At 45.1% G+C, this 18,873-nt stretch overlaps 1 protein-coding gene across 1 annotated transcript in view; it reads left to right on the forward strand.

Moving 5' to 3' along the window:
- gabra2a (gamma-aminobutyric acid type A receptor subunit alpha2a) overlaps positions 1 to 11,877 on the forward strand; it is a 30,679-nt gene extending 18,802 nt beyond the window's left edge. The window contains exons 4-9 of the mRNA XM_060924674.1: positions 9,252 to 9,472; positions 9,552 to 9,634; positions 10,032 to 10,175; positions 10,357 to 10,509; positions 10,734 to 10,936; positions 11,581 to 11,877. Coding sequence (XP_060780657.1) covers positions 9,252 to 9,472; positions 9,552 to 9,634; positions 10,032 to 10,175; positions 10,357 to 10,509; positions 10,734 to 10,936; positions 11,581 to 11,877 — 1,101 coding nt within the window. The remainder of the gene's footprint in view (positions 1 to 9,251; positions 9,473 to 9,551; positions 9,635 to 10,031; positions 10,176 to 10,356; positions 10,510 to 10,733; positions 10,937 to 11,580) is intronic.
- Positions 11,878 to 18,873: the final 6,996 nt, after the last annotated feature.

Genomic DNA, 18,873 nt, shown 5'->3' on the forward strand with positions numbered 1-18,873 from the left:
GGGATAGGCTCCAGCTTGCCTGCGACCCTGTGGGACAGGATAAGCGGCTAGAGATAATTGATGGCTGGACTTTCAGACAATATTTCCATATTATTTATATGGAATATGTGACCATGGACGAGAAGGGACAGGCAAGGACATGAGTTTATTGGCAGGGAGAGTTTTGGGTGTTTTGCACTTTGAAAAGGTGGTGCACGAGGAGACAAATCTATGGATATCTGACAGCATATTTTCCCACCAATATCTGCCAGACAATAACTGGTGCGTACATGTCTCTCCTGGATGACCAGAAGTCAAAGAGGAGTGGGCTCATGTAATTAATTTGTCCCTGCATTGAGTGGGTACATACTTCCTTCCTACAGGGCAAGCTTCAGGGGTAGGAGTGAGAGATAGTTCTTGGTCAATCTCTTCGTCTATTTCCCATCTAATGGGGCGACCACAACTGACGGGGGTAGTGTATTAACAACCTCAGGGGAGGACTCAGGACTGGGATATATACGAGAAAGGGCAGCTGCTTTAGTATTGCAGGAACCAGGACGATAAGAAATGGAAAAATTAAATCAAGAAAAGAATAGGGACCACCGGGCCTGACTGGGGTTGAGCCGTTTAGCTGACCGTAAATATTCCAGCTTTTTATGATCCGTTAACACTAGGAAGGGATGCGTAGCTCCCTCTAGCCAATGGCGCCATTCTTTGAAAGCTAGTTTCATGGCCAGCAGCTCTCTATCTCCTATACCGTAATTATGTTTAGCAGGGGTCAGTTTATGGTAGTAGAAGGCTATTGGATGTAATTTACAGGGATCACGTATGCGCTGGGACAACACAGCTCCAGTGCCTACCTCAGAGGCATCCACCTCCACCACAAAAGGCTGAGTGGGATCAGGATGCTTCAGAATGGTGAAGGCTACCTTGAGGGATTCGAACGCTTCCTGTGCCTGGGGATTCCATGAGGTTTTTTTTTTTTTGCCATTTCCCTTCAATAAAGTGGTAAGAGGAGCTGCCAGACTACTGAAATTGCGAATGAAACAACGGTAGAAATGAGCAAACCCCAGAAATCGCTGGAGTTCCTTTATGGAAGTAGGGACGGGCCAATTAGTTATGGCTTCTACCTTCTTATCGTCCATAATGACACCCTCCGGATTGATTCCATAGCCTAGGAAAGAAGTAGAAGGGAGATGAAATTCACACTTCTCTCCTTTAACATACAGCTGGTTTTCGAGCAGACACTTAAGGACAGAACAAACATGACGAATATGAGTTTCAAGATTAGGGGAATAAATCAAGATGTCGTCGATGTAGGCAATAACATATTGGCCAAGCATATCCCTGAGGACATACGTAATTTATGAAAGCTTGGAATACAGATGGGGCATTACGCAACCCGAAGGGCATTACTAAATACTCAGTGCCCCCTAGTGGTAAAAAATGCAGTTTTCCATTTGTCACCTTTTATGCGGACCAAATTGTATGCACTTCATAAGTCAAGTTTTGTGAATATCGATGCTCCACGAAGTTGCTCTAGTGCTACGGGGACTAAAGGCAGCGGGTAAGAATAGGGTTTAGTGATCAGATTTAGCCCACGATAATCAATGCAGGGCCCAAGTCCCCCATCCTTCTTGTTGACGAAAAAGAACCCTGCAGCTGCGGGAGATGTAGAAGGACGGATGAAACCCCCTGTTCTAAAGCCTCCTGAACATACTCCTCCATCGCTCTCTCTTCCACCTGAGTGAGTGGATAAAGCCTAGACTTCGGTGGAACAGCATCATCTATTAACTCAATGGAACAGTCATTCTCTGTGAGGGGGAAGTTTGGTAGCACTTTTCTTGCTAAAGACTTCTAATAGGTCATTGTATTCGGGGGGAACAGAAACTACGACATTGGCATTGGGGCTTTCTATAGTTGTTGATGACACCATAACTGTGGGAAGCGCTAGACAGTGGTCATAACAGTAACTGGATGTAGCAGTTCGTATGGGTGGAGCACAGAAAGACGGCAGGCCAGGATTAAGTTCCACAAAGAAATTCTTTATTTTGGGTCTTTTCAGACTTGAGACAAACTCTCACTATCCACGCGCATGCACACACACACACACACACACCAGTCGTCTGGTTGGGGAGAGAGCTTCCTTCCTCTGCTCTCTCTCTCCTTATATAGGGCGCGGTCACTGGGGAAGACACACAAACACAGATTAACCAACATCAGGTGCAGTGATTCTGCCACTTACCTTCCCTGACTCCGCCCTCCAGTCACAGACCGACGCTTGACCACGCCCCCGCTGCCACATACCCCCACCGCCTGACTCAGGCCGGGCAGCCATCCGGCCTACAGCTGACCCCCCCCCGACAGGAGAAGAAGTCCACCACGACCATCTGCGCCCCCGGCCTGTGGACCACCTTGAAATTAAAGGGCTGGAGTGCCAGATACCAACGGGTGATCTGTGCGTTGGCATCCTTCATGCGGTGGAGCCACTGGAGAGGCGCGTGGTCCGAACAGAGGGTGAAAGAGCGCCCCAGGAGGTAGTAGTGGAGGGCAAGGACCGCCCACTTGATCGCCAGGCACTCCTTTTCAATGGTGCTGTAGCGCCCCTCATGCACCGACAGCTTCCTGCTTATGTACAGGATGGGGCGGTCCTCCCCCTCCACCTCCTGGGACAGAACGGCCACCAGCCCTCTGTCCGACACGTCCGTCTGCAACGTAAAGGGGAGAGAAAAGTCAGGGGAGTGTAACAGTGGCCCCCCGCACAGTGCAGCCTTCACCTCAGAGAAAGCCTGCTGGCATTGCTCCGTCCACTGGACCGGATCTGGTGCCCCCTTTTTAGTCAGATCAGTCAGCGGGCTGGTGACATCCAAATAATTAGGTATAAACCTACGATGGTAGCCAGCCAGCCCCAGGAACTGTCTCACCCCCTTTTTGGTCTTGGGCTTCGGGTAGGCCTCAATTGCTGCTGTCTTGTTAATTTGGGGACGCACCTGCCCGTTGCCCAAGTGGAAGCCCAGATACCATACTTCCATCCGCCCAATCGCACACTTCTTCGGGTTGGCTGTGAGACCTGCCTGCCTCAGCGACCTAAGGACGGCCCTCAGGTGTTGTAGGTGCCACGGCCAGTCATTACTATAAATAATGATATCGTCTAGGTACGCGGCCACATAGGTGGCGTGGGGGCGGAGGACCCTATACATCAGTCACTGGAACGTAGCGGGCACCCCAAACAGCCCAAAAGGAAGTGTGACAAACTGGTGTAAGCCGAACGGTGTGGAAAAGGCCGTTTTTTCTCGGGATAATGGAGTCAAGGGGATCTGCCAATAACCCTTTGTCAAATCCAGTGTCGAGTAAAAGTGAGCCGTGCCTAGTCGATCGAGCAACTCATCAATACGAGGCATTGGGTACGCGTTGAATTTAGACACTGCATTGACTTTTCTATAGTCTACACAGAACCGGACCAACCCATTGGTCTTGGGTACCAAGACCACCGGGCTGCTCCAGTCACTGTGGGACTCCTCGACGATGCCCATTTCAAGCATGGCCTCAAGTTTTTCCCGAACCATTTTTTTCGTGTTCGGGTAGCCTGTAAGGGCGGCTGCGGACTACCACCCCGGGGGCGTCTCAATGTGGTTCTCTATGAGGTCGGTGCGGCCGGGCAGGGGAGAGAACACGTCCGAAAACCCGGTCTGCAACTCGGCGACCTCCGCGAGTTGGGTCGGGGAGAGGTGGTCTCCACAGGGGACCGGAGAGGTACGCGATGCCAATGTTCCCTTTTGAGCCTCCGGCCCCAGCTCCGCCTTCTCTGGAACCACCGACACCAACGCCACGGGGACCTCCTTGTTCCAGAGTTTGAGCAGATTGAGGTGGTAAACCTGTAGCGCTCTACTCCTGTCCATTTGTCTCACCTCATAGTCGACGTCCCCGGGTCCTTGCCACTTGGCGATTAATTTGGAGCTCGATGTGGGCAACAGTACGAGAACTTTATCTCCTGGTGTGAACTCCCTAAGGTGCGTACCCCTGTCGTACAGACGGGTTTGCCATTCTTGGGCCTGCCGCAAATTCTCCTGGGTTAGGTATGCGAGTGTGTAGAGTTTTGCGCGCAGGTCCATAACGTATTGAATTTGATTTTTACTGGGTGAAGGTCCCTCCTCCCAGTTTTCTCGCAGCACATCTAGAATGCTGCGCGGCTTACGCCCATATAACAATTCGAATGGGGAGAACCCCGTGGAGGCTTGGGGGACCTCTCGCACTGCAAATAACAAGGGTTCGAGCCATTTATCTCAATTACGTGTCCCCTCACTTACAAATTTTTTAATTATATTTTTGAGGGTGTGATTGAACCGTTCAACTAAACCGTCCGTTTGTGGGTGATAAACGCTGGTGCGGATCGGCTTAATACCTAATAACCCATACAGTTTGTTCAGTGTACGTGACATAAACGAAGTGCCTTGGTCAGTCAGAATCTCTTTAGGGATTCCAACTTGGGAGATGACACGGAAGAGCGCTTCCGCAATACTGCGTGCTGAGATATTGCCAAAAGGCACTGCTTCTGGGTATCGCGTTGCATAGTCCACCAGAACTAAAGTAAAGCGGTACCCTCGTGTTGACCGATCTAATGGCCCGATGAGATCCATCCCAATTCTTTCGAATGGGGTCTCAATTAATGGGAGAGGGCGCAAAGGCGCTTTTGGAATGGCCGCTGGATTTACTAACTGGCATTCGCGACACGCTGTACACCACCTACGGACATCGCCGCGAATCCCTGGCCAATAGACCCGTGCCATTAGTCGGGCTAGTGTCTTATCCTGCCCTAAGTGTCCAGCTATGGGATTAAAGTGAGCCACCTGGAATACCAATTCCCGGTGGCTCTTTGGAATCAAAAGCTGCATGACTTGCTCTTTAGTCGGAGTGCTCTGCATCAATCGGTATAACCTATCCTTTATAATAGAAAAATAGGGGAAGGATGGGATGGCGTTTGGCTGGAGCATTTGACCATCGATTACTCTCACTTGGTCAAATGCATGCCGCAGAAACTCGTCTTGCGATTGCTCTAACGGGAAATCCCCAAGGGATTCCCTGAGAGAGGGAGGAGGAGCCTGCTGCTCCTCACTCTGACGCGGAGATGACGTAGACGGCTCTGTGACAGCTGCTCCCGCCAAAGCGACACCGGGACCTCCCCCTGCTGAATTATGGCAGGACCCACTCTTTGCTAGATGGCTCATTAACTCCCCGAATCCCGGCCAATCAGCCCCCAAAATTATCGAGTGGGTGAGGCGAGGATTAACTGCCGCCTTTACTCTAAATTTTTCCCCTCGGAAAAGAATGTGGACTGACACTAAAGGGTAGCTGTGAACATCCCCGTGCACACACAACACCGTGACCCCCTGTGCTTCCCCCCCCCAATGCCTCATCTTGCACCAGGCTTTGGTGAATTGAGGTCTGATTACAGCCAGAGTCCACCAAAGCCTGATAGTTATCCCCTTGGATACTCACCGGTATGCGATATGCTCCGGCCCGATCAAGGGTGGCTCCTGGCATGTCGGGGATCCGAACCACTGCCGAGCACTGCTGTTGGAGGTGGCCCGGCTCCCCGCAGCGCCAGCAAACCGACCCGGGCTTCCTCTCTGCACCGGCGCTCTGGGGCTCACTCACCTGGGGGGAGGAAGAGACAGACACAGAAGGGAAAAACGGGAGGGCACCGCGGGTGCGACGGGCCGGCTGGGGTGGCGCCGGCCCCCGCCTCTGCGGTGGGGTAACGGGGCAAGGACGAAACACAGGAGGGGAGAGAGAAGAGGATGTCTGCTGTCCTGCCATCGGAACAGCCGCCAAATGGTCCTCCGCCAACTCGATGGCCTGATCCAGCGACGCCGGGCGGTGGCACTGGACCCACTCCGCGGTTCCCTCTGGTAGGCAGGCGATGAACTGCTCCAGTACCACTTGATTGATGATCCCCTCGGCGTCGCGGTTGTCGGCCCTTAACCACCGCCAGCAGGCGTCCCGGAGCTGCTGGCCAAATGCGAACGGCCGGCCGACTTCCTCCAGATGCAGAGCGCGGAAGCGCTGTCACTGTTGTTCAGGGGTGTGCCCCACCCACTGGAGGACGGCCCGGTGAAGGTCCGCGTAGACCAGCCGGCGATCGGCGGGGAGCTGTAGCGCGGCCAGCTGTGCCTCGCCCGTTAGCAGGGGGAGGAGGTGCGCTGCGCGTTGTTCCACCGGCCAGCCCGAGGCCTTTGCTGCCTGCTCGAAGAGCGTGAGGAAGGCCTCGGGGTCGTCATGCGGGCCCATCTTGGTGAGGGGAGAAGGGCCCACAGTGGTGGAGGTGGTGGACCCCGCCAACGCGAGGAGGTGCTGGAACGCCTGTCGGTCTTCCTGCTGCGCCAGCATCAGGGCCTCGAACCGGTGCTCCTGCTCCTTTCGGAGGGTCACTAGTACCTGGTGCTGGCTCTGCTGGGCCGTGGCGAGAGCGTAGACCAGGTCCGCGAAGGGGGCGGACTCCATGGGGCTGTTCTTCCTTTGCTCGAATTTCCCGGGTTTCAGCACCACTGTAGCAGTTCGTATGGGTGGAGCACAGAAAGATGGCAGGTCAGGATTAAGTTCCACAAAGAAACTCTTTATTTTGGGTCTTTTCAGACTTGAGACAAACTCTCACTATCCACACAAACACACACACACCAGTCATCTGGTTGGGGAGAGAGCTTCCTTCCTCTGCTCTCTCTCTCCTTATATAGGGCGCGGTCACTGGGGAAGACACACAAACATTAACCAACATCAGGTGCAGTGATTCTGCCACTTACCTTCCCTGTCTCCGCCCTCCGGTCACAGACCGATGCTTGACCACGCCCCGCTGCCACACTGGACCATGAGAGTATTTCTTTATCAGACCAAAATATGACGGGGTTATGTTTTTTAAGCCAGGGCAAACCTAAAGTGATGGCATACTCACAAGAATTCAATACAAAAAACAAATCTTTTCTGAATGTAAAGCACTGACAGTCATATTAATGGGTTTCGTGACCCGGTTAACAAGTCCTTCTCCCACGGGATCCCCATCGACAGCAGTCAATCTCAGCGGCGTTTTCAGTGGCTCCACAGGAATCTGGAGTTGCTCCACCAGCTTGGCGTGAATAAAGTTCTCTTCAGCTCCGGAATCCATTCATGCTGAGAACACAAAGACAGACTGAGGACAGTTAACTGTCACGGGTAGGAGGAAGGACTTGGAGACCAACCCCTTAGTGGGTGTGCTCACCACGTTAGCGTGTGGAGTAGGCTCCATGCACTTTCTGGGGGTCGGTGCCAAAGTTCTGTGTCAATGGATTTCACAGTCCCGTAGAATGTGACTGGTAGTTCCGCAATAGAGACACAGCCTATCATGGAGACGTCATTGCTTATCCTCCACAGACAAATGAAATTAGTCATACTGCATAGGTTCTGGGGATTCTGAGTCCTCACGAGTCCGGGTCATTGGTGGTGGATATGAGCGGCGAGGAGTCAATGCAGCAGCTGGAACCGTGGGAGATTTACGAAGACCTCTCCTGTGCTTCAGTTGGTCTAGGCAAATGGCCAATGAAATCAGCTTTTCTAGTGAAAGACCATTGTCCTTACAAGCCATTTCCGCTAGGATGTCGGGGTTCAGTCCGTTGCGAAAGGTCACTAGTAATGCAGGTTCATTCCAACCACTCTCAGCCGCAAGAGTGCGAAATTCCAAAGTGTAATCAGAAACAATTACCCTGACGTAGTTGGGTGAGTAATTCCCCTTGAGAGTGGCCCTCATTGGCATGATCGAAAACTGCTTTAAATTCTTTAACGAAGTGATCGTAAGTGTCAGATTGGACTATGGGCCAAATTGCGGTAGCACAATCTAAGGCCTTGCCCGTAAGGCGAGAAATCATAAAAGAAATGCAAGCCTTGTCAGAGCTCAGAGGGGAATTTCCAAAAAATATCAAACATTGTAACAAAAACTTTTTACACTGATTAGGTTAGCCATCAAATTTATCAAGTTTACTGACAACAAACGAACTGGTAACAGCCGTGGTGGAAGCAGTTGGTTGGTAACCATAGGCGAGACGGAGGAGCTGAGTCGTTGGAGTTGGGTGGTGATTTCTCTCATGCTTTCAATAATTTGCACCAAATGTTTTTGCTGCTCACCTTGCTGTTGCATAAGAGTCTGGATGGACTGAATCACGGGGTCAAAACGCTAGTGGTGTTGTCCCAGCATCTGTCCTTGGTTGCTAAGCGCTACCTGTAGCTCCGTGTAATCCGCCGTCTGCATGATGGCACAGTATTCTGTAACACAGCTGTGACAAACCAGATGCTCACGGAATGAGAATGAACTCAAGGTTTTAATGATAACAATGAAAAAAGACAAAGTACAAAATCCAGGCCAGGTCAATACCGAGAGATCCAAAACAGTTACGAGGGCTACAAATCGTGGTCGGGAAACAGGCAATAATCCAAGAACCAGGAAACAGTAGACACTGGCAATCTAAGCACAAGGGCTAGGCAAATCGTAATCAGGAAACAGACGAGGATCGAAAAACTGGGACACAAGAGAAACAGGCAAACAAACACAAGGGCTAGGCGAAACGGGAAAAACCGGAAGGCAAAAAGGGTCATACACAAGAAAGCAATCAGAATAATAATGCTCAGTAGGCTCACAAAATGTAGAGGCAATACTGTGCAATGAACAAAACAAACAAAGGGGTATAAATATAAATGGAAACAAAAAGGTACAGGTGATGGTGATTAGAACTCGGGAGAACCACTCCTAGGAAGTGGTTCTGGGTTGGCTGACGGAGTACACGTGGTAGTGACTGGTGTGTGAAGGGGACTGTGGGAAGTGGAGTCCTGAGTGTTGGATGAGCCCGGGAGCATGACAGTTACTGCTGCTCTCTGGTCTCTCTGCTTACTCTCTCGCACTTTCCCAAGCTGCATTCATGTCATTATCATATTGGAAAAGCCTCCATTGATTTCCCGGAGTGGATTAATAAATAAAATGTGTTTTTTAATGGGACAAAAACTATTTGTGCACTGGTCTTTGGTCTAGTGTCAAACTAACACCTGTATATCCAAACTAATTTGTGAAAGAATTCTCTGCTCTACTGGACTGGATTTCCTTGAGAATAACTCAGTACAGTTCTACGAGTTTGTTTCCACTGAACTGAAGTCATGTGGAAGACACTCTAGCACAATGAATCTCCAAACAGCTCTTGTTTCTTTTTTCTATTTACTACAGTGCCAATTGTTTAACACTGACTGTGTTCTACTGTCAGGAGTACACAGTGGATGTGTTCTTCCGCCAGCGCTGGACAGATGAGCGGCTCAAGTTCCATGGGCCAATGAACATCCTGCGGCTCAATAATCTGATGGCCAGTAAGATCTGGACCCCTGACACCTTCTTCCACAATGGCAAGAAGTCTGTAGCTCACAACATGACCATGCCAAACAAATTACTGCGGATCATGGAAAATGGGACACTACTTTACACCATGAGGTATCCAGCCTATACTTTGTACACTTCAACCATTCTTTTGTTTTGGTGTTCACCATCTCATTTAACGTGTGTGGTCCAGGCTGACGGTGCAGGCAGAATGCCCAATGCATCTAGAGGACTTCCCCATGGACTCTCACTCATGTCCACTGAAATTTGGCAGCTGTAAGCTCAATATTTTTTTTCCCCATTACTCTACTATTTATGGTAGATGCTAACCAATGCGCAATACTATACATTTCCCCCCTTTTCACATTTATTCTGCTGTTCTACATGTAGTGTATATATTTGACCAGACTGACTACTATCCAGGGAATTTTAACATGATTTGAATTTAAATATGGTTTACACTTTTTTTACATGATTCTCCAGCGATAATTTTATTTATTTTTTTACTTTAGACATTTTGTTGGAGGAATTCTGTAAATAAATCTGACAGATTTGACCCAACAAGATTTCTCATCATTATGATTAATTTCTCAATAGTTCAGATAATCCTTATGAAACCATGCTGTATTTTTAAATAGTTTTGCTTTGTTGTGTCTGCTGCCTCTGTGTGTAGATGCATATACTCTGACAGAGGTGACCTATGTTTGGACACGAAATGCTACGCTTTCGGTGGAGGTGGCTCCAGACGGATCAAGGTTGAACCAGTATGACTTAAGGGGCCAAACTGTTGGCAAAGAAACCATTAAATCCAGTACTGGTGAGTTCACATTAGTTACATTAATTACCTTAACTGTAAATTGTAAAGTACAGTATCTTATACTGCTCCATTTTTTTTATTCACTAATTAGACATGGCCTCTTTTTTTCCTTAGAGTTAGAAAGTATGTGATGGCTGGAAATCAATAGGTATAGTTCACAACTCTCTCTATCTGTCTCTAGGGGAATATACAGTCATGACAGTTCATTTCCATCTGAAGAGGAAGATTGGGTACTTTGTGATCCAAACTTACTTGCCCTGCATCATGACTGTCATTTTGTCCCAGGTTTCCTTCTGGCTTAACCGTGAATCAGTACCTGCTCGAACAGTTTTTGGTGGGTGATATTTTTCCGTGGGACAGTATTTTTCCGATATTTGCTGTTAAGCTGAATTTATTGTTCTGTGTTCATTATGTAAGCTTTATGAAAGCAAATGTTGTTTGGTATATTTTTCACTGTTTCTTTAAAAAAAAATTAAATTTTTTTTTGAATGTAAAACAGCTTTGTATTTCGGTATGAAGTGCATGAATGAGTGTACCTCTGGTTTATTATCTGTCCAGGTGTGACAACAGTGCTCACTATGACCACTCTGAGTATCAGTGCTCGTAACTCTTTGCCCAAAGTGGCCTATGCCACTGCGATGGACTGGTTCATTGCTGTGTGCTATGCCTTTGTCTTCTCTGCCCTCATTGAGTTTGCAACAGTTAACTACTTCACCAAACGGGGCTGGGCCTGGGATGGCAAGAGCATTCTCAATGACAAGGTAACCATGACTACACAGTTGAAAGAAGACACATCTGGCAGCTGTTACTTTGAACAGATTTCTAAGAATGCACCGATGACTGCATACTGATGTGAAAAACCTACTCAGGGTGTGCATTAATGAATATAGAAATTGGAGTAGAGTTTGCTATATTTATGTGCTTTTCATTCATTTTAAGACATTGAAAATCTATTTCAGAAGTTTATAGTTTATAGGATGAATCTTGATTTGATGTCCACTGGTTTCGGGCATGCAGTTATATGTATAAAACTTGAATATGTTAACTTGTAGTAACCTTAATAATAAATTACAACACAGCAGCAGAATAAATATTGAATAATTTGATGAAAAAAAATGCACTTGTTAAGACTATTTACTTCTAGCTTTTAGTATTGAAACAAAAACATCTTTGATTTGTGAATGCATATTTTTAAAAAGCAATCACGCAGCCCATTTCAAGGTGATATTTTCCATACTGGTTATATAAATATAACTGTAATATTTATAACTACTGTATTTTAAATTTCTTTATCATGGTATACCATTATATACAGTAGGTATGTTATCCCACCAATTTCATTATTTGCTCTCACAAATTGATTTTTTAATTTGATTTATGTATTAATTGAGTAACATGTCCACAGAAAAAAGAGGCCTCTGTTATGAAGAAGAACAATGCTTATGCAGTTGCTGTGGCAAATTATGCTCCCCACATCAGTAAGGATTCAGCTTTGCCCACTGTTTCCAAGAGCACTCCAGCAGAGCCCACTAAAGCTCAGCCGGTGGCTAAAGAGAATAAGAAGACCTTTAACAGCGTAAGCAAGATCGACCGCATGTCCCGCATCATTTTCCCTGTGCTTTTTGGCAGCTTCAACCTGGTCTACTGGGCTACGTATCTCAACAGAGAGCCAGTCATTAAGAACATGGTTCCCTCTCACTGACCATTCCATTAAATATGAATATGCACATCACGTCCACATACACACACATTAAATTATTGCTTAGGTTTTGTATCTGTTTAGTATTGTGTTAAGCTTGGCATTTTTGTCTTAATATTGAGAATCCTTCATCTTTAAAATTACTTCCACTGCCAGGTCAGTCCAGAATAATAACATGCTTTCTTTTTTCGGTAAAGACTGTTGGCTAAAATTGAAATTGTATTTATTTTTAAATTTGATGGACAATGATAAAGCATTTTCCCTCACAAAATTCAATATTTTCTTTTAATTTACCCATTTCCTTCTAATATAATAGTATCTATATTTAATAATCAGAAGAATATTTCAACTCTTTTGTAATTCTGCCAATTTGGGAAGAGCAAGTCAAATATGTAGATTCCTCCCCCCCCCCCCATTTTTAAAATACATGCAGTACAGCCTGAGGTAATAAGATGAGAGTACTTACAGTGGTGCTTGAAAGTTTGTGAACCCTTTAGAATTTTCTATATTTCTGCATATATATGACCTAAAACATCAGATTTTCACACAAGTCCTAAAAGTAGATAAAGAGAACCAAGTTATACAAATGAGACAAAAATATTATACTTGATCATTTATTTATTGAGGAAAATGATCCAATATTACATATCGGTGAGTGGCAAAAGTATGCGAACCTCTAGGATTAACAGTTAATTTGAAGGTGAAATTAGAGTCAGGTGTTTTCAATCAATGGGATGACAATCAGGTGTGATTGGGCACCCTGTTTTATTTAAAGAACAGGGATCTATCAAAGTCTGATCTTCACAACACATGTTTGTAGAAGTGTATCATGGCATGAACAAAGGAGATTTCTGAGGACCTCAGAAAAAGCGTTGTTGATGCTCATCAGGCTGGAAAAGGTTACAAAACCATCTCTAAAGAGTTTGGACTCCAGCAATCCACAATCAGACAGATTGTGTACAAATGGAGGAAATTTAAGACCATTATTACTCTCCCCAGGAATGGTTGACCAACAAAGATCACTCCAAGAGCAAGGCGTGTAATAGTCGGCGAGGTGAGAAAGGACCCCAGAGTAACTTCTAAGCAACTGAAGGCCTCTCTCACATTGGGTAATGTTAATGTTCATGAGTCCACCTTCAGGAGAACACTGAACAACAATGGTGTGTATGGCAGGGCTGCAAGGAGAAAGCCACTGCTTTCCAAAAAGAATATTGCTGCTCGTCTGCAGTTTGCTAAAGATCACGTGGACAAGCCAGAAGGCCATTGGAAAAATGTTTTGTGGACGGATGAGACCAAAATAGAACTTTTTGGCTTAAATGAGAAGCGTTATGTTTGGAGAAAGGAAAACACTGCATTCCAGCATAAGAACCTTATCCCATCTGTGAAACATGGTGGTGGTAGGATCATGGTTTGGGCCTATTTTACTGCATCTGGGCCAGGACGGCTTGCCATCATTGATGGAACAATTAATTCTGAATTATACCAGCGAATTCGAAAGGAAAATGTCAGGACATCTGTCCATGAACTGAGTCTCAAGACAAGGTGCGTCATGCAACAAGACAACGACCCTAAGCACACAAGTCGTTCTACCAAAGAATGGTTAAAGAAGACTAAAGTTAATGTTTTGGAATGGCCAAGTCAAAGTCCTGACCTTAATCTAATCGAAATGTTGTGGAAGGACCTTATGCGAGCAGTTCATGTGAGGAAACCCACCAACATCCCAGGAGTTGAAGCTGTTCTGCATGGAGGAATGGGCTAAAATTCCTCCAAGCTGGTGTGCAGGACTGATCAACAGTTACCGGAAACGTTTAGTTGCAGTTATTGCTGCACAAGGGGGTCACACCAGATACTGAAAGCAAAGGTTCACATACTTTTGCCACTCACAGATGTGTAATATTGGATAATTTTCCTCAATAAACAAATGATCAAGTATAATATTTTTGTCTCATTTGTTTAACTGGGTTCTCTTTATCTACTTTTAGGAGTTGTGTAAAAATCTGGTGATGTTTTAGGTCAGATTTATGCAGAAATATAGAAAATTCTAAAGGGTTCACAAACTTTCAAGCACCACTGTAAGTACTCACTCAACTGACTGTTATTAGGAGGAAGGAAGAAGGCTGCCATCCTTTCAATAAAAGCACTGCCAATTATTGTATATCCTTAAGTGCCAAGGATGGTGCATGACACAGCTGGGACATTAATATTAGATGTAGTTTGTGTAGGAATTCTTAGAATAAATTATATTTCCCCTGTTTGAATGTGGCGTTAAAAGAAAACAGTTCAGCATTCTGTCTGGACCCGTGCCACTTAGATGAACTTAATGCAAATAATGTATTTCAGATGTTTTTTGAACGAATTATACATTTTAAAACAGATATAGTTAGCCAGATGTCTATCTTTTTATAATGTTAAAATATTTTAGACAGAGCAATCTATTGTTAACTATTTTATCTCTTTAGCATGAGCATACATTAGTAAATTTCTGGCTCTGCATGTAGCATTTTCAAACAAAATGTAGAATTTGACATTTTTAAATCAGTTTATGACAAAAATGCACTACTGACATTGTTCTCTCGGACAAGACAAAACATTTTAGCTGGAGTGTTTTATTTTTCTATGAAAACAATGTATCAAATGTCTATCCTTCTCAGAAAATTTTTACTGCATAATTTATCTGAAAAGTACAGGTATTAATATAATGATTTGATTTAAATCCCTTTAAATCACCAACATCTCCTGTAATATAAGTAGATGTATTTTATTTACACATGCTCACTGTGAATTGTGAACAGTATAGTGAAATTTGCACTGTTTTATTTGTAGCCACTTTCTACACAGTACAGCTGACCAGTGCTTTACAGTGCTGAAAAATTGTTACAAATGCATACTCAGTTTTGTAATTCAGACTGTTGAAGTTGTAGCTGACTGGTTCATGTAGCAGCAGATTTATGTCATTGTTGACCGTCACTGTTTTCAGAAGTTGACTTGTAAAGCTTTTAAAAGGTACATGAAAATATAACACTGGCTGATAATGCTGCAAAACTGTCTTCATTTATTTATTTTTGGTTTGAGTAAAAGTACTCAAAAGAATATGAAGTATATACTGCCACTGGGAAAAAAAAAAGAATAATTAAAGCAGAGACAGCATCAGATGTATAATCAGATTTGCTGAATACTTCATAGGAGATTTGCAGGCCTGACACACCCGTGAAGATCCCTCCAGATATTTCTAATGTTTTTCTTATTGCCAGGCTTTTTATGTGACCTGTTTTTGTTCCTTTGAGTCAGCCTTATTTTCTGTGGTGTTCTGAGTAAAAGGTCTCTCTGCAGCAGTATAGGTATATGAATGAACTCCTGCAGCCTCACTAAAAGCACCTTTCTTTGAGCTGCACTTCTCTCTGTATCCTAGCTTCAGGGAGTGCTTTAGAGTGTTTACATGGGAAACCTGATTCACTCCTGCATGTTTTTTTTTTTTTTTGCTGTTGGGGCTTGGAGTGGGGAAGATTAGTTTACTTTCAATTTGTCAGTAAGATGTTTGAACAACAATCCTGTAAAATATTAAAAAAAATTTAAACAATGCTGGGTGTGCCAGTGAAATAATTGAATACAGTATTAGTATACAGTAGAGTAATAATTGAGTACAGTGAGTAATTTTAGAGCATTTGCTTTTTAATCTCTGATGCACACATCATTACTCTGACATCATTCTCTCATTCACATACATAGAGACACATGCATAAACAGGCCAAACAAAGCCCCAACCTCTGAACACAGCAGGGGAGCTGGAATGGCGCTGCTTTACACTGCTGAACCAAAACACTGCTAATCAATACATAGCAGGAAGCTTGCTGAATACAGCAGCATGCTGTGGACATTTTCTTTCTCTCTCAATCAGACATGCACGTGAACCAAGTCCCTCGATGTAGTTCTCTCTCCTTCACTCTTTACACTCTTTTCATATTACTTACTTTCATTCATGCAGGTGTTTTAGTAAACCATGCACACTTTGATCAGCAGAATATGCAGTTAGCAAAAGTTAATGTAGAGCAGTGAGTCAGTCATGACTTAAAATCTATGGAATGACAGCAATGGCATTACAGTACTTTTGGTTTTATGCTCAAAACATGCCTACGGAGTGCAACTTTAAGATATACCAAATTAGAGGCTCAAGCTATTTCATCTCTATACTCTTGGGAGAGTGTCGGTAAAAACAAGCATCTGTCATGTCTCAAGTAGTTTTCACATTCAGACATGCACCTATACTTGCACACTCAGGCCTAGCCAGAGGGGAAACTAAAAATCAAGTGGGATCTCATTTGGCAGAATCTCATCTCATCTCATCTCATTATCTCTAGCCGCTTTATCCTGTTCTACAGGGTCGCAGGCAAGCTGGAGCCTATCCCAGCTGACTACGGGCGAAAGGCGGGGTACACCCTGGACAAGTCGCCAGGTCATCACAGGGCTGACACATAGACACAGACAACCATTCACACTCTCATTCACACCTACGGTCAATTTAGAGTCACCAGTTAACCTAACCTGCATGTCTTTGGACTGTGGGGGAAACCGGAGCACCCGGAGGAAACCCACGCGGACACGGGGAGAACATGCAAACTCCACACAGAAAGGCCCTCGCCGGCCCCGGGGCTCGAACCCAGGACCTTCTTGCTGTGAGGCGACAGCGCTAACCACTACACCACCGTGCCGCCTGGCAGAATCTCTTTAGGTGGATATGAGGCAGGGTCAAGATCAGGCGAGCAGGCTCTTGCCAGGTGCTGCCTTAAACAAGGGGTCTGCCTTAAGCAAAGTCTATAAGAATGTCATGAACATTTACTCAACCTCATGATGTCTAAGGAAAAAAAAAAACCCTGACAGCTCAGTTTATGGATGTACATATTTGTTTCTGTGTGTTTAACAAATCCCTTTCTCCATAAATATATGCATTATGCACACGCGCACACACAAACTAATTGGATATTTTGTTAATAGAATCTTACAAGGTCTGCATATCTAAAATGTGATCTGATTTATCTTGTGTGCAGATTACAGAATTTAGAGAGTTGTTGCCTTCCTTGTGACATTCATTACTATAACTGAGAAATGAACATGTATTCCTAGTATGATGCGCAAACACTCCTTAATTACACTTAGCCCCATCCATGTTGTTCTCATTAACTTCCAATTTTCTTAAAATAATTTATCCAAATTATTGAAGTGGCAATTTATGCAAACCCACCATAGAGTACAGGGCGTACAATGAAGCAACATCCATCCATCGTCTGTAGTCGCTTATCCTGTCCTACAGGGAACAGGATAGGCAAGCTGGAGCCTATCCCACCTAACTATGGGCGAGAGGCGGGGTACACCCTGGACAAGTCGCCAGGTCATCACAGGGCTGACACATAGAGACAGACAACCATTCACACTCACATTCACACCTACGGTCAATTTAGAGCCACCAATTAGCCTAACCTGCATGCCTTTGGACTGTGGGGGAAACCGGAGCACCCGGAGGAAACCCATGCGGACAGGATAGGCAAGCTGGAGCCTATCCCACCACGGGGAGAACATGCAAACTCCACACAGAAAGGCCCTTGTTGGCCGCTGGGCTCGAACCCAGGACCTTCTTGCTGTGAGTCGACAGTGCTAACCACTACACCACTGTGCCGCCCTGAAGCAGCATTCAATATGTAGTATCAGATGAAGACACTCCTAGAAATGCTGCCCAGGAGGTAGCCATCATGCTCATTTAATGGAATTTAAGGGAAGAAGGCATATTGTTGCAATCACTTCCTTTACCCAACCTAACAGTGGAGCCATTTATCGTGCTCCCAAAAGTACTATCTTGTTTTTGGTGATAGTTAACAGTGAAACTGTAAACAATACCCTGTGGGCAGTTTGTTCAGCAGCCACAGATTTTATGTTATCAAGCTTCAGTTAATTTTCCACAGAGCAGAATACCAGCCTTTGTAACTTTGTCTATTGACAGTTGCGATCTCTAAAACCAATCACTGTGGAACAGTGTGATGGAATACTAGGGTGCCTAAGGTAACCTGCATCAATGGTGTTTTACAGGACATGATGATCGAGTGCCTCTTGGGCCTGTGTGCCAAAGACCCATCTAAACACCAGTAATGGATGGTGCAACGTTTTACCAACCTGCCTTGTTAATTATATTAACAAACCAGTAACCTACCACACTTCACTGCTATGTCTCCATTGTTTACAGTATTACCTGTAGGATTGCTATACACATTTCTCTTTCAGGTTTAGGCATTATCTCATTAAAGGCCAAGAGCAAATGTGCCTCATGTCTCTAATAACCCACATTCGCCAGAACTCATACACCTTGCGAACCAGTATGTCAGCTCTCATGTATTTGTGCTGAGTATGTGTTGAGTTGAGTTTCATCAACTTGTATTACTTGCAAGGTCATTGGTACCTGTACTAGTGACAATAATTTCAATCCTACTGCTTCTGCATCTGTCATTGCAGCCAACATTCATGTCAGTTTATCAGGTTGCAGCTTCAGTGCATTTGTAAATGTATAAAAGATCTCTTTAACTGGTTCACTGCCCAAGCCCAGTCACTTACTCCAGAAGATACATACAAGCTAAATAGGTTAGGCATTTGATGTATCAGGTGGAGGAGCAAGCTTTAGCTTTGATTATTTGCAGCATATAGTTGCTGCAAACATAAACTCCTCTGATTGCCAGAATGTTCCAAGGGTGGGCTATCAGTACCATTTGCAAAGATGGACTCATTGTCTGGCAGTATATGTAAGGTGGCTATACTAAGCATCCCTGAACTCATCATTATGCTGTTTAAAGATACAAGTGAACAGCTCTCAAATTTGCTTCATGCCCCCTGCCAGTTTCTCTACTCTGTATTCCTAGACAGTAGAAGTGTTCACTCTTACTTTCAAAGGAGTAACCAAGCCCTCTGCCCATTTCTGCCCTGTTAGGGGGCTGTGCATATGATACAGGTCACAAGGTGGTG

Source organism: Neoarius graeffei, chromosome 7 (assembly GCF_027579695.1).
Source record: "Neoarius graeffei isolate fNeoGra1 chromosome 7, fNeoGra1.pri, whole genome shotgun sequence".
Lineage (NCBI taxonomy): Eukaryota > Metazoa > Chordata > Actinopteri > Siluriformes > Ariidae > Neoarius > Neoarius graeffei.